The sequence below is a fragment of the Macaca fascicularis genome, chromosome 14 (genome assembly GCF_037993035.2).
Source record: "Macaca fascicularis isolate 582-1 chromosome 14, T2T-MFA8v1.1".
In the NCBI taxonomy this organism is placed as follows: Eukaryota; Metazoa; Chordata; class Mammalia; order Primates; family Cercopithecidae; genus Macaca; species Macaca fascicularis.
Window position 1 is genome coordinate 32,474,318 of NC_088388.1, and position 23,303 is coordinate 32,497,620.

General features: G+C 37.7%; 1 protein-coding gene across 2 annotated transcripts in view; it reads left to right on the forward strand.

Annotated features, from left to right (window-relative positions):
• CSTF3 (cleavage stimulation factor subunit 3) overlaps positions 1–23,303 on the forward strand; it is a 77,619-nt gene that overhangs the window by 53,604 nt on the left and 712 nt on the right. The window contains exons 5-20 of one of the 2 annotated variants that reach the window (XM_005578255.3): positions 169–266; positions 2,137–2,203; positions 2,285–2,319; positions 2,521–2,647; positions 5,024–5,101; positions 5,863–6,025; positions 8,461–8,570; positions 9,027–9,143; positions 9,413–9,487; positions 11,207–11,350; positions 11,762–11,864; positions 15,490–15,559; positions 17,866–18,061; positions 21,470–21,623; positions 22,618–22,712; positions 22,833–22,893. In XM_005578255.3, coding sequence (XP_005578312.1) covers positions 169–266; positions 2,137–2,203; positions 2,285–2,319; positions 2,521–2,647; positions 5,024–5,101; positions 5,863–6,025; positions 8,461–8,570; positions 9,027–9,143; positions 9,413–9,487; positions 11,207–11,350; positions 11,762–11,864; positions 15,490–15,559; positions 17,866–18,061; positions 21,470–21,623; positions 22,618–22,712; positions 22,833–22,893 — 1,693 coding nt within the window. The remainder of the gene's footprint in view (positions 1–168; positions 267–2,136; positions 2,204–2,284; positions 2,320–2,520; positions 2,648–5,023; positions 5,102–5,862; positions 6,026–8,460; positions 8,571–9,026; positions 9,144–9,412; positions 9,488–11,206; positions 11,351–11,761; positions 11,865–15,489; positions 15,560–17,865; positions 18,062–21,469; positions 21,624–22,617; positions 22,713–22,832; positions 22,894–23,303) is intronic. The other variant, XR_012423345.1, reaches the window with a different exon arrangement.

Genomic DNA, 23,303 nt, shown 5'->3' on the forward strand with positions numbered 1-23,303 from the left:
GAAGCATTTTAATTATCTGAACTGAAAATGGGGAAATTATTTGCCTTTTATTTATAAGAAGATAAATTCGTAAAGGGAGCTGAATTTGTGTTTTTAATGTTCCATTTCATCTATGTCCATATGAAATTTATTTAACTGGATTCTGATAATATATTCTTGTATTTAAAGCTATTTCAGAGATGCCTTATGAAGGTTTTGCACATTGATTTATGGAAGTGTTATCTTTCATATGTCCGAGAAACCAAGGGTAAACTACCAAGTTACAAGTAAGTGAAACCAGGATCTTAAGAATGCAAGTCATCTCCAGGCACACAGTTAATCCCACATAAACTCACACCTTCTGTTAGCTCCAGTTGGGAAGAAATATCAGGATTTGAAAAGTCAGGATTTTCTAAGAAATTAGTAACCTTGAAAAAAGTACTTCAAAGAAAGTCACTGGCCATGAGTCTTACTCTGGAGAATTGAATCGCCCAAGCCCTTTCTATACTGAAACACTGTATATTTGCAACACCAAACCACTTTGTTGGCAGACTTGTCAAATTTTTTCAAAAACCATCTTCATACTTGTGCTAGTACCACTTTTGGCAGGTCAGGTCACAATGCAATATGCTACTTAAGTGATCTAAGGGATCTCTGACAATTATAGTGATCTAAGGGGTCTCTGACACTTGTATTGTGAAGTTACCATCCCCACTGCAAATTATACCCACCTCCCCATCTTTGCCAAATCTAAATAATAGACCTTCTTCTGAGGTGCCATTTTTCTATGTAACTAACAGTCAAGTTATGTCTATTACTAAAATTCTGTCTTTATTGTCTTTTCCTGATTATATTTCTTGCTATGATTTTTGTGTTTTGAGACAGTTTCATCTCTGTCGTACAGGCTTGAGTGCAGTGGCACAATCACAGGTTCACTGTAACCTCAACCTCTTGGGCTCATGCGATCCTCCCACCTCAGCCTTCCAAGTAGATGGGACTACAGGCACAAGCGGCCACACCTGGCTGATTTTTTTTCTATTTTTTTGTAGAGATGGGGTCTCCTTATGTTTAAGACTCCAAACATAGCGGGGTCTCAAGTGTAGGCTAATGTCCCTAGGCTGGTCTCAAACTACTGGGCTCAAGCAGTTCTCCTGCCTCAGCTTCCCAAAATGCTGGAATTATAGGCATAAACCACAACATCTGGTCTGTTTATACTTTATTGTGTTATATTGAAGTAGAAGTTCTTTTTCCCTAATGTACCCTTTACATTTTAACATAAGTAGCATTTTTAAAAAATTATACTTTCCAGATTTCTACATTTTACTTTAGAGCTAATAGATCTTCAGACTTAATGTATCATTAATAAAGGAACCACAAATTTCCACATTTGAATCTGCTATGTATAGAATTGTGCAACTTAAAGGATATAAAGATAAGTAAGACATGAGCCTTATTTTTGATAAACTCACAAGCAGTAGATAAGGGAAACAATTTATGATACTGACAAGCTTAACATCAAATAATGACTTTATATACTTACAAAGATGTCTTTAATTTTTGTTTATAGAAAATATTCAAATGTTGTTCTGATCCTGTGATCAGAAGCTACGTTTTACTTATAAGCACATTATTTATTTATTTATTTATTTATTTATTTATAGAAACGAGGTCTCACTGTGTTGCCCAGGCTTGTCTCCAACTCCTGGCCTCAGATGATCCTCTTGCCTTAGCCTCCCAAAGCATTGAGATTACAGGAGTGAACCACTATACCTATCTTCAAATAATAATTTATGTTTCATTTTTTTTAGAGACAGCATCTTGCTCTGTCACCCAGGATGAAGTATAATGGTGCATTCATAACTCACTGTAACCTTGAAATCCTGGGCTGAAGCAATCCTCCCACCTCAGCCTTCCGAGTAGCTAGGATTACAGGTGCACACCACCACGCCCAGCTAATTTTTAAAATTTTTATGTTTTTAGAGACTGGGTTTTGCTATGTTGCACAGGCAGGTCTTGAACTCCGGGTCTAAGTGATCCTTCTGCCCCGGCCTCCCAAAGCAATGGGATTACAGGCATGAGCCACCATGTCTGGCCTAATTGTAGATAAATTTTAATAACAAAAGAATTTAAAAACCACGTCTTTCATGTTCATTTCAGAGAAAAAATGGCTCAAGCATATGACTTTGCACTGGATAAAATTGGAATGGAAATTATGTCCTATCAGGTAGAGTTAAAACTTTTTAATATATGCACTTCAATGTGAAAATACCAAGAAAGATATTAACATTTTATTTTTATTTCTTAGATTTGGGTGGATTACATCAATTTCCTAAAAGGCGTGTAAGTATTTGTGTGTATATATACATATATATATATATATAAAACAGTTGATTTAGCTAAAATATAATTTTTAGTTCTTTAAGAAATCTCCATACTATTTTCCATAGAGTTGTTCTTTGGGTAGATATCCAGTAGTGAGATTGCTGGGTTGAATGAGATTTAGCTATAATATAATTGATGGCATTTCTTATACAATCTCAGGGAAGCTGTAGGATCTTATGCAGAAAATCAAAGAATAACAGCTGTCCGAAGAGTTTATCAACGAGGTTGTGTTAATCCGATGATCAACATTGAACAACTCTGGAGAGACTATAACAAGTATGAAGAGGTAAATTAGGTCAGAGTAGTTGTTTATTATAAACCAAGCCATTTTAATTTTTATGCATTGTGGATTTGTAGATTATAGCTTTTCTATATCAGTGTTACACATTTCTTTATTGATTGTAATGAAAGCACTATAATGTTTTTGCAAGGTTTTGAGAGTCTCCATATTAGTGTTATTTTTTAGAGGATACTCTGAAGAACAATAGTTCTTATAAAACTATTTTTTGTCTGCGCTAAGCCATGTCCACACATTCATACACACACATACACATTGCCATTGACCTATAAAACAGTACCTTTTGGGAATTGTGTTTCCAATAGTACCTTTTGGGAATTATTTTTTAGTTGCTGTGCACCTCTATCACCTGATTACAGTGATGTGATTATTGGTTTGAATTTGTGAAGTGTGTGGCTACAATCCAAGATCTTTGTGTTATTGGTATCTGCTTTTAATAACTGAGCTAATCAATCTGAATACATAAATACACATGCCAAATAAGCTCTAGAGAAGGAAGTTCCTTGGCTGGGCATGGTGGCTTACACTTGTAATCCCAGCACTTTGGGAGGCCGAGATAGAAGGATTGCCTGAGCCCAGTAGTTTGAGACCAGCCTGGGCAAGATGGTGAGACTCCCATCTCTAAAGAGAAAAAAAGAAAGTTCTTCGTATGTATATTGTGATTTCGAAGAACTATATAGGGTAGTGAAATTGTTCCCTCACAGGCATCAGCTGTGGTTTTCAAACTTTATGGTTTTTGGATTTTAAAAATTATTGAAGATCACAAAGAATTTTTTATTTTTATTTTTTTGAGACAGGGTCTTACTTTGTCACCCAGGCTAGAGTGCAGTGGCACAGTCGCAGCTCATTGCAGTCTCAACTTCCTGGGCTCAGGTGATTCTCCCACCTCAGCCTCCCAGGTAGCTAAGACTACAGGCATGCGCCACCACTCTCAAGCTAATTTTTTGTAAAGATGGGGTTTCTCCATGTTTCTCAGGCTGGCCTTGAACTCCTGAGCTCAAGCAATTCACCCGCCTTGGCCTCCCAAAATGTTGAGATTACAGGCACGAGCCACTATGCCTGACCAAAAACTGTATTTTCCAAAACAAAAAATGTAGTTAGAAGAGTGGCATTATTTTCTATTTTCACAAATCTCTTTCATGTCTAGTTTAATAGAAAACAGCTGGATTTTCACATCTGCTTCCATTCAGTGTGTTATATACTAAATGTCACGTAGCCTCTGTAAAACTCCTGTATTTTTATGAGAGACGCAAATAATGTCTTAGTATTATAATGACAACTACTTTGATCTCATGGACTCCCTGAAAGGGTCTTAGAATCCTTGGAGTACTCACTGAGTGGTAATGTTTATCTTTCCTTGCTACTTCTGTTTGTCTCTTTAAAAAGTGTTATACAACAGAACTAGTTAGAAAAGGGCTATTAGCCAGGTGTGATGGCTCATGCCTGTAATCCCAGCACTTTGGGAGGCTGAAGTGGGAGGACTGCCTAAGACCAGGAGTTTGAGGCCAGCCCAGGCAACATAGCAAGACTACGTCTCAACAACAAAAAATTTTTTTAATGAGCCAGACCTGGCAGGATACACCTGTAGTCCTATGTCAGGAGGCTGAGGCAGGAGGATTACTTGAGCCCAGGAGTTTAAGGTTCCAGTGAGTTAGGATGGCGCCACTGCACTCTAGCCTGGGTGACAGAGGAAGACTCTGTCTATAAAAAAGAAAAAGGGCTATCAAAGTCAAACCATGGCTATTCACCCAGATGAATCTGTACATCTTTTTTTTTTTTTTTTTTTTTTTGAGACGGAGTCTCGCTCTGTCGCCCAGGCTGTAGTGCAATAGCATGATCTTGGCTCACTGCAACCTCTGCCTCGCCAGTTCAAGGAATTCTCCTGCCTCAGGCTCCCAAGTGGTTGGGATTACAGGCGCATGCCACCACACCCAGCTAATTTTTTTGTATTTTTAGTAGAAACGGGGTTTCACCATGTTGGCCAGGCTGGTCATGAACTCCTGACCTCAAGTGATCCACCCAACTCAGCCTCCTATACAGGCATGAGCCATGTCATTTTTTTTTAGTAGAATCTTATATGAAATAATTGACCCTTTTCAAATGATTCTATCTTTAAAAGTTCCTGATAAATGGAAACTTACTGCCAGCTCATAAGACGTAAGCACATCCTCCTTAATCTTTGAAATGTATAATGTGATTGAACCTTTTTTTTTCCTGCTTTTCATGAGCTGTATGAACCTTTATTAAACAAGAAATCTTTTAAAATAAAGAATTTAAAGTTATTTAGTAAATGAATAAATTAACTGTATTGTGCTAATTTTCAAGAAACTATACTTAATTTTAAAATATTTTTGTTTTTTCTAGGGTATCAATATTCATTTAGCTAAAAAAATGATTGAAGATCGGAGTAGAGATTATATGAATGCTAGACGTGTAGCAAAGGTATGGAATTCCATCCATCTATTTTAATGATTATTATGAACCTGTTGTTTACAGCAGAGCTTTCCCTGTCTGATATTACTTTTGATATTTTCAATCATTAGCAATCTTAACAGCAATTAATTGCAAAGTCTGAGGAGATGACATATTTGAAATGAAATATCTCTTTGTACGAACAAAATATAATAAATTGGGTTTAGAAGAAATTATTTTATAAAATATGGAAACAGGACATAGAGATAAGACTCTACTTAGAATTGATGAAGTAATTCTTTTCCCTCTCTTATTTGGGTTTGTCTGAATATTGTATTATTCTGTGATCTAATAACATAGCTCTCAGTGACACATTTTGATTGTGTGCATACCTTTCCATTCATTGACACTCTTAGAAGTTAGGAAAAATAGCCTATTAATATAAACTACTGAAATTGTAGAAGACAGTTTCTCCAAAGATGGCAATAATAAATGCCACCAGATCTTCAATTCTATTGATCTGTCAACTCTTATATCCTGTAAAGTAACCTCCTAGATCACTTATAGAGAGGGCCCATGGGTGTTTTGTTCACCCACTCCTGGGAACCTGTTCTTGAGTGGATAATACTCTCATCTTTCTCTCTACTCTTAAGTAGTTTTCAGATTATATTAACAAAGTGGTATTTGGAAAAAGTAGGCATTTGAACAGTCTTCCAAACTGATCTACCCCATCCCCCATACATCTGAGTTGTTCCTGGCTCACCAAAGAATTCTAAATGCTTGTTGTCTAGGAATATGAGACAGTAATGAAAGGCTTGGACCGTAATGCTCCCTCGGTGCCTCCTCAGAATACTCCTCAAGAAGCTCAACAAGTAGATATGTGGAAGAAATATATACAGTGGGAAAAGAGCAACCCTCTTCGTACAGAGGATCAGACCCTTATAACAAAAAGAGGTAACAAGATTAACCCTCATGACTTCAGTTACATGTATGTTAGGCCACTTGGTATCCCCATAGGTTACCAAAACTTTTTTACCCATAATCTTTTTTTCTTTTGTTCTTCAGATTCAATAATTCCTATAGATCTATCTCCATATTCACTGAACCTTTGTTTTCATCATATGCAGTCTGCAATTAAGCACATCCAGTGAATTCTTTATTTCAGATACAATATTTTTCAGTTCTATAAATTTCCATGTTAGAAATTTTTTATTTTTATAGTTCTTTTTTATGGTGTCCATTTCTTAGTTGAGATTCCTTGTTTGTTCATTACCATCTTTTTCTTTATATCTTTGAACATATTTATAACAGTAGTTATAAAGTCTTCATCTGCCAATTCCAACATCTGGGCCTTCAACCACCATGGAGTTTATTTTCTTTGATTGTTTTTTCTCTTTGACTGTGGTTTACATTTTCCTATTTCCTGTTTAAATTTTTTCTTTTAGATATTGTACGAAGGTACAAATGAAACATTGTAAAGACTCTAGATTCTGTCATCTTCCTCTGAAGAATGTTTTTTTTATTTTAGCAGGAAGTTAAGTATTACTGTCAGATTACTTGGACTTTGTGGAGGCTTGGTTTTATACTATGAAGACAGATCTGTTTTAGTTTTACCCTTAATCTCAGATTAAATACTTTATTCTCGGGACATAGTCTTTACTCCTAAGACAATGAAAAGTCTAAGGTATTTGCCCCAACCATCTAATCGGATGGGACTCAAATTCTAAACTTCATCTCCCTTAGTTGCTGAGGTATCTATTCAACTCTTTCCGCCTTCCAGCTTTGTTTTCTGCTGGTCTGGTTGTATCCTTTCCTGTGTGTGTACATTTTAGGGATCAGGTGAGGATTTGAGAACATTTATGCCCAGATTTTCAGGCTCTGGCTTTCTCCTTTTGGGGATGTCTCCCCTCAATTTCCAGCTGCTCTCATAGGCCAGAACTCCATGTTACTTCAGGACAGTATGACTGCAGCATTTGACTTGAGTTCTAGCTATCCCAGAAGTGCACGACATGGGCATGCGCTTGAAGGGAAAAGCCATATTAAATGTGGATTTCACCTAGTGGTGTTCTACCTTTCTAAGGGCTCAATATCCTGATTTCTGCTTCTTTTGGTCATTTCCAGTACCTTTAGATAGTTGCTTTTGTATTTGTGTTTGTTTATAATTTTTACTTGCTGAGGGTTGGTCTGATACAAACTACTATGCCAGTGCCAGACTCTTAATTTGGAGCTTTATGAATTCCTCAATCTTGGCTTGCTGTCTTACTTGTAGGTCTTTGCAAATATTGTTTCCTTTGCCTACGCCATTTTTGTATCTACTCCATCCTTACGCCACTTCATTTATTTGCCTCTGACCAGCTTCATCCCTTCTTCAGGTGTTGTGTTACATGTCAGTTCCTTAGTGAAGCCTTTCTTGAGTCCCTAAACTATGTTAAGTTCTCTTGCTGTAAGTTTTCAGAGTATACTATACTTTCATCATTATAATACTTTTGATCTTTGCTTTCTGTCTATCCTCCCCATTTACTGCAGACTTCTTGAATACAGGAAGTCTTATTCACTTGTATATTCACGGTGCCTTCCACATTCCCTATCATATAGTTGGTGCTTGATAAGTATTAACTTAGGCTGGGTGCAGTGGCTCACATCTGTAATCCCAGTACTTTGGGAGGCTGGGGTGGAAGGATTGCTTGAGCCCAGGAGTTCAAGACAAGCCTGGGCAACATGGTGAAACCTCGTCTCTATACAAGAATTTTTTTTTTTTTTTTTTTTTTTTTTTTGAGATGGAGTCTCGCTCTGTCACCCAGGCTGCAGTGCAGTGGCGCGATCTCCGCTCACTGCAAGCTCGCCTCCCGGGTTCACGCCATTCTCCTGCCTCAGCCTCCCGAGTAGCTGGGACTACAGGCGTCCACCACCACACCCGGCTAATTTTTTGCTTTTCAGTAGAGACAGGGTTTCACCATGTTAGCCAGGATGTCTCGATCTCCTGACCTCGTGATCTGCCCGTCTTGGCCTCCCAAAGTGCTGGGATTACAGGTGTGAGCCACCGCACCCGGCCACAGATTTTAAAAAATAAGCCAGATGTGGTGGCACACACCTGGTCCCAGCTATTTGGGAGGCTGAGGCAGGAAAATCACTTGAGCCCAGGAGGTCGAGGCTGCAGTGAACCATATTTGTGCCACTGCACTCCAGCCTATGTGACAGAGACCCTGCTTCCAAAAATAAAAAAAATTAATAAGTGATGGATAGATGGAGGGAGCTTAGATGGATGATGGCTTTTATTTCTAATTATCATTGATTTTTGAGGATCCTAATTTGGTTATGATACTTATATTGATAGTTTTACAAATAATTATTATTTTAATTGAATGTTGTTTGTTAATTTCTTCCCTTAGTTATGTTTGCTTATGAACAGTGCCTGCTTGTGCTGGGCCATCACCCTGATATTTGGTATGAAGCTGCCCAGTATCTTGAGCAGTCAAGTAAACTGCTTGCAGAAAAGGGAGTAAGTGTTCCTTCCCTATCCCCACTTTGATATTTTTGTGGTTTTGATATAGCAATGATTTACTGAAAAATATAACTGAATTTTGGTAGTAAAGCATAAGTATTGAAAATTTAAGCTTACGTTCATATGAATCTTAGTGACACTCATATAATTAGATCGCCTTAGAATTAAAAGAAACTGGCAGTTTTTTAACATATTAAAGTGATGAATCATTTAGAGTACTTGCATGGTTATTTTGTAAGTTAAACTACTGAAGGGAGTTTTTGGAATTTTTTTAGAATCCAGAAATGCATATGTGTTTATGTGTGTGTGTGTGTGAATACACATATGTGTGTGTACATATATATATGCTTTCTTAGACACATATAAATAAATATAATAGATGTAACTATTAATTTTATTCTCTCACAACTATATTAGAATTATTGAAGATGAGCTTTCTTTTTTTTCTCCTAGGATATGAATAATGCCAAATTATTTAGTGATGAAGCTGCTAATATATATGAAAGAGCCATAAGCACTTTATTGAAGAAGAATATGCTTCTTTATTTTGCATATGCAGATTATGAAGAGGTAAGTAAAAATGTTTAGAGCCTTCTTATAATTCAATTTTTTACTACAGGACTGAACTTTTTTTCTGGCTGGTTGTTTGCCAGGCATATTGCTTTTGGTAGACAGAGATGATGCCAAATGAACAGTTATTAGTTGTCAGCTTATACTATATTTATGCTCAATGGAGATGCCATTGGGGGTGGGAGGTTATAGCTTTTGGACTCCTTAGAGCTCAAATCCTGCTTATTTATGACCATATGTTGATACTCACTTCTTCTCTACCACCTTAGAGTCGCATGAAGTATGAAAAGGTTCACAGTATATATAACAGACTTCTGGCAATTGAGGATATTGACCCCACCTTGGTGAGTAACTTTACAGATCTCTTTTTTCCCACCTTTACAGTCTTATCTAACAAAAAATAATTTAAATTTATATACAGTAAAATTCACTGTTTTTGTTGTATAGTTCTATGAATCTTGACAAATAACATTGAGTCATGGGATCACCACCACAATTAAGATAGAAAACACCTCCACCATCCTCCAAAAATTCCCCCTTGTGACCCTTTTGTAGATATAACCCTTCCCTCTGCCCTTACCTCTGACAATTACTGATCTGTTTTCTGCTAGAATTTCTCTTTTTAATGCAGCAGTATAAAATAGATACAGAGGCACTTTCTCTAACACTTTCTTTGTGATCATGGTTTGAAGCCACTTTATGCCACAGAATTGTTGCTTAATAAATATTTCTTTTTAAATGAGGCAGGAGAAACCAACATCCTGGGAAGAAATTAGACTGAAACTTACTTTATTCTAAATCCTGCTCTATCACAGTGGTTTTCAAAGCCCCAAGTGCAAAAGTGCAGTTGTGCTCTCCCATTGGGAGAGGAAGGGGACAGGCTTGTGGGTGTGTCTTCAGACCGTCTGCCTCAAGTCAATTATAGCTACACTACTTTTTCTTGTTAATGACTTATATTGGGATTCCACTGCTATAATTCCTACATTTATTCATCATCTTATAATTCATTCCACAAAGATATCTAGCAAATATATTGCTGAAGTCTATGCATTGTGCTAGACTCCAGCAACATAATGACAAACTAGATAAAATTCCTTTTCTTGAGGAACTCATAGTTCATCCATCCATCCATTCATCCATCCATCAAAACTGGATAACATAGCTAGACATTATCAAAACTGAGCAAACTAGGACCCTACTAATTAGTCATTTGTTCACTAAACAAAACTGCATATTCATGATGTGCTGGACATTCTGTAGGTGCTGGGTATAAAATGGCTCATCGTTTATCCATGAAGTTCTATTATATGTTGTTTGGAAAACAGAGTAGTGGGCTTTTAAAAAGAAACCAAGAAAATATGAAGTTAAACATGTATTGCAGGCTGGGTGCGGTAGCTCACACCTGTAATGCCAGCACTTTGGGAGGCTGAGGCAGGCGGATCATGAGGTCAGGAGATCGAGACCAGCCTGGCCAAAATGGTGAAACCCCGTCTCTACTAAAAATACAAAAATTAGCTGGGCCTGGTGGCGAGCGCCTGTAGTCCCAGCTACTTGGGAACCTGAGGCAGGAGAATGGCTTGAACCCGGGAAGCGTAGGTTGTAGTGAGCCAAGATCGTACCACTGCACTCCAGCCTGGGCAACAGAGCGAGACTCTTGTCTCAACAAAAAACATGTATTGTAAAACATGCTTGTATTAAACCAACTCTTGAGTTTTTTAGATATTGGCATTGATTAATGGAGTATGTTCTAGTAGTGTCACACTTTTCACTCTTAAACTTTACGTATTCTAGAATTAGATAATGGTGATGATTGCACAACCTTGTAAATATATTTAAAACCACTGAATTGTAAAGGGTGAATTTTGTGGTATGTGAATTATATCTCAATAAAAAACAAATCAATTTGCATGCATCTCTTAATACCAGAAAAAAATTAGCTTGTGGATTTAAATAGAATATTATCTAAATTCCTACTTTCTAATTTATTGGGTATTGAGGATTGCTTTCTTATACAGGAAACATACTGCCTAACTTATAGAACACAAATACTTTCTTTTGCATAGGTATATATCCAATATATGAAATTTGCACGGAGAGCAGAAGGCATCAAATCTGGAAGAATGATATTTAAAAAAGCAAGAGAAGATACCAGAACCCGCCACCATGTCTATGTTACTGCAGCACTCATGGAATATTACTGTAGTAAGGTAAATACTGAAATACCAGTGTAAAGGTAAAACAACTTCCTTCATCTGAGGTTCGTAAAAGGTGGTTTTAGCTTCTGTCATTAAGCTTTTATTGCTCCATTTTGTAAAGGCAGTCTAAGTGTATCTGTGTAAAATTATATGGAGCATCATCCAAATCCCCAACTACCTGCTAATTTATGCTTTATTAATCACTATATTTCTAATTCATGCTTTACTAATCATTATATTAATGACTAGTGATTTCTAATCACTAAACTCCTTTGAATAGTTTCTAGCTCAGCAATTTTTACTTAACATGATTTTGTTTTAATTCTTATGTATTTTGTCATATTTAGGTGTAATTTTAATATTCTTTTAAGTATTTTATCTGACATTTCATGGAAATCTGTACTTTATTTTCTTTACTTGTAGGACAAATCTGTTGCCTTTAAGATTTTTGAGCTGGGGCTAAAAAAGTATGGAGACATTCCAGAGTATGTCCTGGCCTATATTGACTATCTTTCTCACCTCAATGGTAGGTTGATTCTAGAATCTATAATGGTTAAACCATCTGAAATTATGTTGCTAGATTTCTTCCTTCTTGAATGTATTATAATTTTGACATAGCAGACAGGCACTTGTTAGGCACTCAAGACATACTTGAGTATAACCATGAATATATTTACTGAGCAATGGTAGATGCTTTTTGACTCTGCAGAACTGTCTTTACAGTAAAGTAGCATCAGTAGTGGGATAAAGCTTCAAAGTCAGAGTCAGGAGACATAGAGTTGTTTATATTCATCTCTGATGACTCTGGGCAAATCATCTCCTGTTTCCTGGAAGGAAAACAAACAAAAAACCCTCTAGCCAACAAAACTCAAACTCAAAAGATGCCCAAATAGTAAAGTAGAACACTTCGAGGGTACTGGGGAAAAGATTCAAAAAGAAACATTTTGGTTTTTAGTATTTATTTCCCTATTCTGTTGTATGAATAACACTGGCCATCCTTTACTGAGTTCCTACCATGTACCAGGCACTGTGCTAGGTAATTCATATATGTATATCATTTAGTCTAGTTAACTGCAGTCCACAATATGTAATTTCTTAACAAAAAAAGATGTAGTATAAAAGTTGGTTTTTTAGCTAGGTGTGTGGTGTCGTATGCCTGTAGTCTCAGATACTTGGAAGGATCACTTGAGCCCAGGAATTGGAGATCGCAGTGAGCTGTGATCATGCCACTGTACTCCATGTAGCCTGGATGACAGAGCAAGACCCTGTCTCTAAAACACATTTAAAATAAATGAATAGACCAGGCATGGTGGCTCACACCTGTAATCCCAGCACTTTGGGAAGCTGAGGCAGGCAGATCACCTGAGGCTAGGAGTTTGAGACCAACCTGGCCAACATGGCGAAATCCCGTCTCTACTAAAAATACAAAAAATTAGCTGGGCATGGTGGCAGGCGCCTGTAATCCTAGCTACTGGGGAGGCTAAGGCAGGAGAATCGCTTGAACCCTGGAGACAGAGGCTGCAGTGAGCCGAGATCGTGCCATTGTACTCCAGCCTGGGCAACAAGAGCGAAACTCTGCCTCAAAAAAAAAAATAATAATAAATAATAAATTAATAAATAAAAATACATCACTAAAAGTTGACTTAAAGAAATATGCAATTATGTGTCATGTAAATGATTATAGAATTAGATATCATAGGTATAAATCAGTAATTTTAATATTTCAGAAAAAGAGCATTCTATTTACCTAAATAATATAAAAGAATAAAACTGAAATATGATTTTGTATTTCAGCTTAATGATTCTACATTCTGGGAAAAAGACTTAACTACAAAAAATGAGATAGTGGGGCATTTAATATTCCTCATCAATCTTAAATTGTTTTGCCTGATTTTTTTTAGAATAGTTACTAGTATGTATATTTTTATTTTTTTAAAATGAGGATATCTGGTGTTAGCATTATTGTCTTCCAAAATCAGTATCTTAGATGATTCTTTCATTCATCTATCCATCCATGAAATATTTATTCATTACCTTCTGGTTACTAGGGTCTGGGAATACAAAGATGAATAGGATTCACCAGAACATTTTTGTGGGGGAATCCAATGTGTAAATATAATTGCATCATCATTTGATGGTTCATTGTAGCATAGTTCTGAGGTTAGGTGTATAATCTTAAATTTCAGTTTTCTCACCTGTAGAATGGTTATAATAATACCTTTCATAGGATCGTTGAGAGGGTAAATGAGTTTTTGCATGTTTTTCACTTATATATAGAATGTTGTGGTTATTCCATAAATGTTAACTATTTATGATGAGGGTGGTGATCATTAAAAATGTGCTAAATACTGTAATAGAATCCTGAATGAAGTACTGTGGAAGCACAGAGAAGAGAGTATAATTTAAGTTATAGAGCTATGCTGCACAATTATGGTAGTCACTACACTATTAGATATTGAGAACCTGAAATATGACTAGCCTGGGCTGGGTGCGGTGGCTCACGCCTGTAATCCCAGCACTTTGGGAGGCCGAGGCGGGCAGATCACAAGGTGAGGAGTTCCAGACCAGCCTGACCAATATGGTGAAACCCCGTCTGTACTGAAAAATATAAAAACTAGCCGGGCATGGTGGCATGCACCTGTAGTCCCAGCTACTCAGGAGGCTGAGGCAGAAGAATCGTTTGAACCTGGAAGACAGATGTTGCAGTGAGCCAATATTGCGCCACTGCACTCCAGCCTGGGTGACAGAGCGAGACTCCATCTCAAAAAAGAAAAAAGAAATGTGGCTAGGCCAAAATGAGTTGTGGTGCAAATGTGTAACTACATAGCAGAATTCAAAGACTTAGGACCAAAAAAAAAAAAAGTGAACTATCTTAACAATTTTTCATATTGATTACATGTGGAAATGATAAGATTTGGATATATTAGGTTGATTAAATATATTAATTTCACCTATTTTTACCCATTTTTATTAAATTCCACATGTGGCTTGTATTATATTGCTGATGGACAGCAGTGTTCTAGAGGGTGTCATAGACAAGGGCACATGAGTTGGATTTTGAGACATGAGTGGTAGTTACCCAGCTAAAGAAAGATAAATGCATTATTCTGGGCAGAGAGTACAACATGTAGGCAGGCAGTGTGAAAGTTCTGTGGAATGGTAAAAGGTGTGTCTGGAGCAAAGCTTGGGATAAAACAGAAAAAGATAAAATGTAGATTTGTTTAACATTTTTAAAAGTATAATATGTTAAATTGAAGATAGAAGCCACAAAAATAGTGCCATCTTCTTTGGTTTAATATATTTAATTTCTTGGTTTTATTTTGCATATGGACATGTAATAAACTGAATAACTACCCTCAGGCAATAAAAAACAACTCCTCTGCTGGGTTAATTTTTCTTTTGAACAGCTTCATTGAAGTATAATTTGTATACTGTAAGTCCATCCATTAGGTGTACAATTCAGTGGTTGTTAGTAGTAGATTCAATGGTTGTTGTTACTGTTAGATTCTTAAGTTTTAAAAGATAACTTAGAGTTTAGCAAGAAGGCAAGAAGTGTCATTTTCCCACTTCCAGCTACAGAGGACCTCCTAAGACTCTTAAAATTTAATACACCTCTGTCAACAATTCTTAATTCATTTACATTTCCATATTTACCTGCCAACCTAGATATTGTACCTCTGCAAGAGTTAAAGTAGCTAAATATAGCATAGTCCTGGTGCCTCAAAATAAGAAACTCAATTATTTCTAAGTTTGAGTTTGCCATCCTTCCACATGCAGTAGTCTGACTAATGTCAGCAGATATGTACTTGTCATTATTTTTAAAAGGCAAATGGGATACCTGGTTCAGACAGCACTGTTGTTATAAATGGTTTTGCATTAGAACTGCAGTGTAGTAGAGGAGGGCTGAACTAGAAGGGAAAAAAACATGGCTTCCAGTTACTGCTCTGCTACTCAATCACCAAGAGCCAGATCAAATCTCTTAATCTTCTGAAGCTCAAGTTTCCTCATCTATAAAAACCAAGTGTGATAATAGTTAACGTTTCTGCATAGGAGTTTTGTAAGGATGAAGTGAGATAATGCATATGAAAATATTGTTGCATCGTAAAAGTGAATTAAAAAAAAAACATTTAAAATCTTTTTCAATATCCTAGAGGACAATAATACCCGAGTTTTGTTTGAACGAGTTTTAACATCTGGAAGCCTTCCTCCTGAGAAGTCTGGGTAAGCCATTGTGACAAGTTGTTGGTCGGCTTCTAAAGACAGCTTTCTTACCTGAATTGTGTCTATGGGGTGAATGTTTGCTTGAGTATGAGTTTCAAGAGAAATTTCCTTTCCTTCTCAAGACTTATTTTACCTATCAGCTATACTTTTATACCTGTTTAAGATTATTTTTAAATTTCTGCACAGTGATTAGAATTGTTTTTAAGAGATGCCATAGCAATTTATTATCATCTTTCTTGTTTACTATGTATCTCTAACCAGAATTAGTGGCTCATGCCTGTAATCCCAGCATTTTGGGAGGCCAAGGTGGAAAGATGACTTGAGCCCAGGAGTTTGAGACCAGCCTGGGCAACATAGTGAGACCCCATCTATACAAAAAAAACTTTAAAAATTAGCTGGGTGTGGTGGTGCATGCCTGTAGTCCCAGATACTGGGAGGCGGAGGTGGGAGCAGGAGGATTGCTTGAGCCCAGGAAGTTGAGGCTCCAGTGAGCTATGGTCATACCTCTGCACTCCAGCCTGGGTGACAGAGTGAGACTCTGTCTCAAGGAAAAAAAAAACAACCCAGAGAGAGAGAGAGAGAGAGAGAGAGAGATGTGTATATATATGTATATTTATGTATGTGTGTGTATGTATATAAAATATATATATGTATATATGTATGTATATATAACACATATATATGTATATATACACACACACACACACACACATATATATCTCCCTAGAAATTGATACTAACATGTTAGGCATTCTGAAATTTTCACCTCCCTTACTCAAAAGCGAAGACTCTTCTTGTATATTGAAAGTTTGTTTTACATATTATGTCTCTGACTTATGGTTTTGTCTCTGTTAGTTTTACCATACAGAGGAATAACATTGTGGATTGGTACAGTGGAAATATAGTAAGGCTTTGGAGTCTTGTTCAATATCCAACTCAGCCAACTAGATGGCAAATTTCATAGCTATACCAATCCTCATTTTCTTATTAACAATAATGTCGGCCGGGCACGGTGGCTCAAGCCTGTAATCCCAGCACTTTGGGAGGCCGAGGCGGGTGGATCACGAGGTCAGGAGATCGAGACCATCCTGGCTAACACGGTGAAACCCCGTCTCTACTAAGAAATACAAAAAACTAGCCGGGCGAGGTGGCGGTGCCTGTAGTCCCAGCTACTTGGGAGGCTGAGGCCGGAGAATGGCGTGAACCCGGGAGGCGGAGCTTGCAATGAGCTGAGATCCGGCCACTGCACTCCAGCCTGGGCTACAGAGTGAGACTCCGTCTCAAAAAAAAAAAAAAAAACAATAATGTCTACCAGTATAGGATTTTTTGTGATAGCCACACATCTGGTATATAAGAGGTACTTAATATATTACTTTAGTACAAAGGTGCATAGTGACATTTAAGCAGTCTCAGAGCACTAATTTTAGCTGTTAGAACAATGATGAGGCACCAGTTTGTCCCCAGTGATCCACATTAATGGGAAACAATAGAGTAATCATACTAGATTTTGGAGTATATTTTTATTCATATATTAGATGAAGAATGTATTCTACATTATAATTCCTGCCACTTAAACAAAATAATGAAGCCACATTATTCAGGAGAAATTAGAAATCTGTCTAGGTTCCTTTTCCAACTCCTCCGCCTAGAGTTTACCCTCTCTAAGGTAAGTCTCTCATGTTGACCACAAAGAAGAAGCTATATACTAAATAAGTAAAAACTCAAAAATGGGCTTAAATACTGAAGTGATAGGTTTATAATTTACTTTGAAATACTTAAGCAGGCTGGGTGCGGTGGCTCACGCCTGTAATCCCAGCACTTTGGGAGGCCGAGGCGGGTGGATCACCTGAGGTAGGGTGTTTGAGACCAGCCTGGCCAACCTGGGGCAACCCCATCTCTACTAAAAATACGAATATCAGCCGGGCGTGGTCACGGGCGCCTGTAATCCCAGCTACTTGGGAGGCTAAGTAACGAGAATTGCTTGAACCCGGGAGGCAGACGTTGTGAGCTGAGATCGTGCCATTGTACTCCTACCTGGGGGACAAGAGCAAGACTCCATCTCAAAAAAAAAAATACTTAAGCAAAAATAAGATGAAGCAAATATGGCAAAATATTAGCAATATAGGTAGTGGTATGTAGGTATTCATTATACTATTCTATTTTTCTATAGTTTAAAAATCTTTATAATAAAAAGTCACTTTTTATAACTTATGGGGAAAAGAGAGAGCTTAAGGCATTTTTGTAAATGAACTCCCTGCCCTAAACCCAGAATAATTAAAGTATTAATTGTATTTCTTTTCTTGCAGAGAAATCTGGGCCCGATTTCTAGCATTTGAAAGTAATATTGGTGATCTAGCTAGTATACTCAAGGTGGAGAAAAGACGGTTTACAGCATTCAAAGAAGAGTATGAAGGGAAAGAAACGGCTTTACTAGTAGATAGATACAAGTTCATGGATTTATATCCTTGCTCTGCAAGTGAATTAAAAGCACTTGGTTATAAGGTATGTACTTAGGATCAAGATGTGGAATGTCCTCACTTTTCCAGTGTTTTAGAAGAGTTCATTGATAACCTGCACTCTAAATTCTGAAATGTGAATTAATCTAGTTTTGGAATAGATTTGCAGGAAACAAGAAAAAAGTTCAGAGATTTTCCTGGGGTTTAGGAAATGCTGAGTGTCAGAGTAGCTGCACAAAATGAGAATTGAAATGGGATTTAATAGTTTCATTCTGTCCCTGAAATTGTCAGTGCCTTATATCTTATATCTGGTGGGCAAGATGGAGGAGGTGTGGAGGGAAGAGAAACAAAAGAAAATCTGAATGTTACCTTAGGTATTACTTTTTTTTCTAATAGTTCTTATCAAATTGATACATATATTTTGACCGATCTTAAACCAAATATAGTTCCTGTTGCATATTTTGTAAGATATAATGAAGAAATATTACAGCTTATTAAATCCATAAAGTTCCTTGAGGGATTTGTATTCTTAAAACAGCGCTCCTTCAGTGACCTTTGGGGGAATTAACTCATCTATGAATGGAACTCTTCTATAGAGACTACTGAGTCATAAGAAAACAAATCTGGCACCTGAACCTGTTCGGGCCACAGGGAGAGATTAATATTTACAAAGCCCCAGAAACATCCCGTGCTAAGAAAACCGTTATATCATCTCTTAATCTTTCTGTGACATGTGAACAAAGACTAAGATGGAAATTCACAGAGAAGTCCTCAGTTGATCTTTTTAAGGCAACCACCATTAGGATGTTCCTGACCATCATTCTCCTTTTTCTCACGGCCCTCTTTTAGCCTGGGTCTTGCTCTGTCTGATCCAGATAAAATATTTTGAGGAAAAACTACCCATAATTGATATTCAGACATTTTTGTTAATGGAAGCCCTATTTCTGTGCCAGATGCAGATTCCTAGTATGAACCATAGGATTACTGCTCAGGGATAAGTTAGTTTCTTCTTCTAGTTTTAACTGCTTCTCAATGAAAAGTCAAAGATATTTTAAGACTACAATAAGTCCTCATTTAACATTACTGATAGGTTCTTAGAACTTTGACTTTAAGCTAAATGATATGCAGTGGGTCCTCAAATAACGTTTTTGTGTTTAACATGGTTTTGTTATAACCTTGATAAGAAAAATATTGGTTTTGCTATACATCGTTTCTCTCTCTATTTTTATTTTTTTTTGAAATGGTCTCACTCTATCGCCCAGGCTGGAGTGCAATGGTGAGATCATGGCTCACTGCAGCCTTGACTTCCCTGGGCTCAGGTGATCTCCTGTTTCAGCCTCCCAAGTAGTTGGGATTACAGGCAAATGCCACCACACCTGGCTAATTTTTGTATTTTTTTGTGGAGATGGGGTTTCACCATGTTGCCCGGGCTGGCCTCTAACTCCTAGGCTCAAGGGATCCACTTGCCTTGGCCTCCCAAAGTGCTGGGATTACAGGCGGCAGCCATCACGCCTAGCCCATCATTTCTCTAAAAGTTGCAGTTTCCTAGAACCTATTAACAATGTTAAGTGAGGGACTTACTGTACTTTGTGCCATTGCTAGAAAAGGCTATTTCAACTTTTCCAAGATGAAAATGAAAATCAAGGCAGTTAATTAAAATAAAGATCTGCCAGGCATGGTGACTCATGCCTATAATCCCAGCACTTTGGGAGGCTGAGACGGGCAGATCACTTGAGCCCAGTAGTTCAAGACCAGCCTGGGAAACATGATGAAATCCCATCTCTACCAAAAAAAAGAGGGAAAAATACAACAATTAGCCAGGTGTGGTGGCACCTGCCAATGGTCCCAGCTATTCGGGAGGCCAAGATGAGCCCAAGAGGGAAGCTGAGGCTACTTTAGTGAGCCGTGATCAAGCCACTGCACTCCTGACTGGGTGACAGAGTGAGATCTTGTCTTTAAAAAAAAAAAAAAAATTAAAAAATACAAATAAACAGAAAAGAAAGATCTTATAGTGGCCAGATGTGGTGACTCACACCTGTAATCCCAGCACTTTGGGAGGCTGAGGCGGCTGGATCATCGGAGGTCAGGAGTTTGAGACCAGCCTGGCCAACATGGTGAAACCCCGTCTCTACTAAAATACAAAAATTAGCTGGGCTTGGTGGCGGGCATCTGTAATCCTAGCTACTCAGGAGGCTGAGGCAGGAGAATTGCTTGAACCTGGGAGGTTGTAGTGAGCTGAGATAGTGCCACTGTACTCCAGCCTGGGTGACAGAGTGAGACTCTGTTTCAAAAAAAAAAAAAGAAAATAGCAAGTATTCAGGAGTAGAACTACTTCCTGAATATGATGTTTTCCATCTTACATTTGTTTCTACTCTTGTTTTTTTGGGAAGGATTAATGTGCTTCTGTGTGTTTTGGTGAGTGGTATGGTGTATATGTATCTGTGTGAGAAAGATTTTTTAAAAGTGATACCCAATGTGCCTACCATTTAGATTTGCTTATATAATTAATACCAGATGTCACCAACTGCATTTCAACAAATTTTGAGAAAGTGGAATGCTTTTCTATCCTTCGTTGGTGGCAAAAAGGGGTTATTTTGTTTCTAGACAGACAGAGTGACACTGGGTTGCCTGGAGCAGGGGAGCTCCTCTGAGATAGGGCCTCTGTTCATAGGTGACTGTATTGCTCCCTTTGGCATATCTTGTCTCAGCCCTGGCAGGGCAATGCTAGTGTACTGAAAGGAAGACTGTGGATGGATTTGAGGTCAGAGAGGCCTGCCCTCCCAATCCTCCTCTCTCTACTTACTATCTGTGTGACCTGGGAAATATCAAAACCTTTGTGAGCTTCAGTCCCTTCTATAAAATGGAGATGTTACTATTTGCTTCATCAAAGAGAGAATAAATGGCTAAAATTGCCTGATGAATAGTGTCTGCTCAATAAATATTCCTTGTCCCCTGTAATAAATAGCACATTGGAAATAACTTTTCATTGCATTAGCAAAATCTTAACCCGTGTGATGCCTTCACAAAACAGGACGTCACTTAATCCAGCTTCGTTTAATGAAACTGATGTTCAATTCTAATGGAAGGGAGGTGTCAGAAGATCTAAAATCTTGAATTTTCCTCCAAATTATCCTGACCTCTACTTAGTTCCCAGTCTTATGACTACCCAAAAAAACTTGTATCTGTCCTACAAATGTCCTACCTGGCAACACTGAGTTTAATGACTTTTAACTTGTGTTGGGGTAAAGTTATAATACAGAGTCTTAGAACCAAATGGCTTTCCTTGTTGAGTAACAATCTTTACCATCATTAGAGTCCTTGCTTATCCGTCTCCATTTTCTTCCTGTGGTTTTAACCCAGATATTCACACTGTATCCTCAAGGTTATGAATTGCACGATTATTCTCTAGTAGTCCCTTTTTCAGGTTTAGGATTCTTCTGTTCTGCATTTTCAGGATGTCTCCCGTGCTAAGCTAGCAGCTATAATTCCAGACCCAGTTGTAGCTCCTTCTATAGTGCCTGTTCTGAAAGATGAAGTGGATAGAAAACCAGAATACCCTAAACCAGACACTCAGCAGATGATTCCATTTCAGCCACGACATTTAGCACGTAAGCCATGACTTTAGATCCAGTACTGAGACCTCGGTTTGTTTGTTGATTTAAATCCAAAGTGTGGGGGTAAAGTGACATGGCCTCTCAATTGTGGGTTAATTATTAGACTTAGGGTCACTATGACAAGTGATTTAGCTTTAATCTTTGAAACAGATTAACTAAGAATGTCCTAAAAACAAAACTTCAATGATCCAGATTCCAGGAACCCATTTTGGCAGTAATACTTGGTTTTCAGAAATGCTGCTATGCCCAGGTGCAGTGGTTTACGCCTGTAATCCCAGCACTTTGGGAGGCCAAGGCAGGTGGATCAGCTGAGGTCAGGAGTTCAAGACCAGCCTGACCAACATGGTGAAACCCTGTCTTTACTAAAAATACAAAAATTTTCTGGGCATGGTGGCACACGCATGTAATCCCAGCTACTTGGGAGGCTGAGGCAGGAGAATCACTTGAACCCAGGAGGCGGAGGTTGCAGTGAGCCCAGATCTTGCTATTGCACTCCAGCCTGGGTAACAAGAGCGAAACTCTGTATCAAAAAAAAAAAAAAGCTTAACAGCTTTTTACCTGAACAGCTGGAAACTTTCTTCACTGATACAATTTGGTTTCTTTACTTACTAATGGTTAGTAGCCTCTCTAGATTCTTTTTGAAGAAAGCCCTTCTGATTAAATATGCTGTTGAATAATTGACTTGAAAAAGGATTGCTAAACAAATGACTTGTGTAACTCAGAAACAGTCTTTGACAAAAACTGACTTTAGTTCAGTCCCCAATTGTCTTATACAAAGTCACTTGTCTACTTCTCTGCCTCGCAGTGGCCATGGCATTGAGACTGCTCTGTCTCACCCACTTTGGTTTGGTAAAGCCCTAAAAGTATTTTCAGTGTCCAGAACAAAGCAGCATAGACATGGAAGATCTTTATGTGCAAGTCACTTGATTTTAGCTCTGTGTAGAAATTCTTCCATCCCACTTGATTCATACTTTTCTTTTTCTCACAGCTCCAGGCTTACACCCTGTACCTGGTGGAGTGTTCCCAGTCCCTCCTGCAGCTGTTGTTTTAATGAAACTTCTCCCTCCTCCTATCTGTTTCCAGGTTTGTTCACTTATTTTCACGGTAGATACTGGCTCTGTGGGTTACAGTAATTATGTATAAAGTTACTGCTATTTTAACTTGTCAGATTACTGGGATTAAAATTTATTCATGTCAAAATAGGGTCCTTTCGTACAAGTGGATGAACTGATGGAAATTTTCCGAAGATGCAAGATACCAAATAGTAAGTAACAGAAAATCCATTTCAGAGTGTCATTCCACATTGTTGTCTCATAAGCCGTAGAGATTATTATTCTCTGCCACTGAAGTTTTTGAAACCAGCCAGCCAATTTGAAGTACAGTGAAACCCAGGAGTTACCCAAACCCTCTTTGGCAGAGAGAGGCTTATTCATACTGAATTCCACTAAGTAAAATGTCATAAAAGTTTATCTTTTCTATTCATGTGAACATGTACTTTGGCTTATTAAAATTATTAGTTTTAACAGCAGCTTTTGTCTTTTTCTTTCATTATTTAGTATCAGTAGTACTATTCCATGTTTTGCTAAATTAGTAGGCTATGAAATGAACTATAAAGTGTCCACAGTTGAACATACATACCCTTTCATAGTGGAATATGTTTTTACGTTTTGTTGT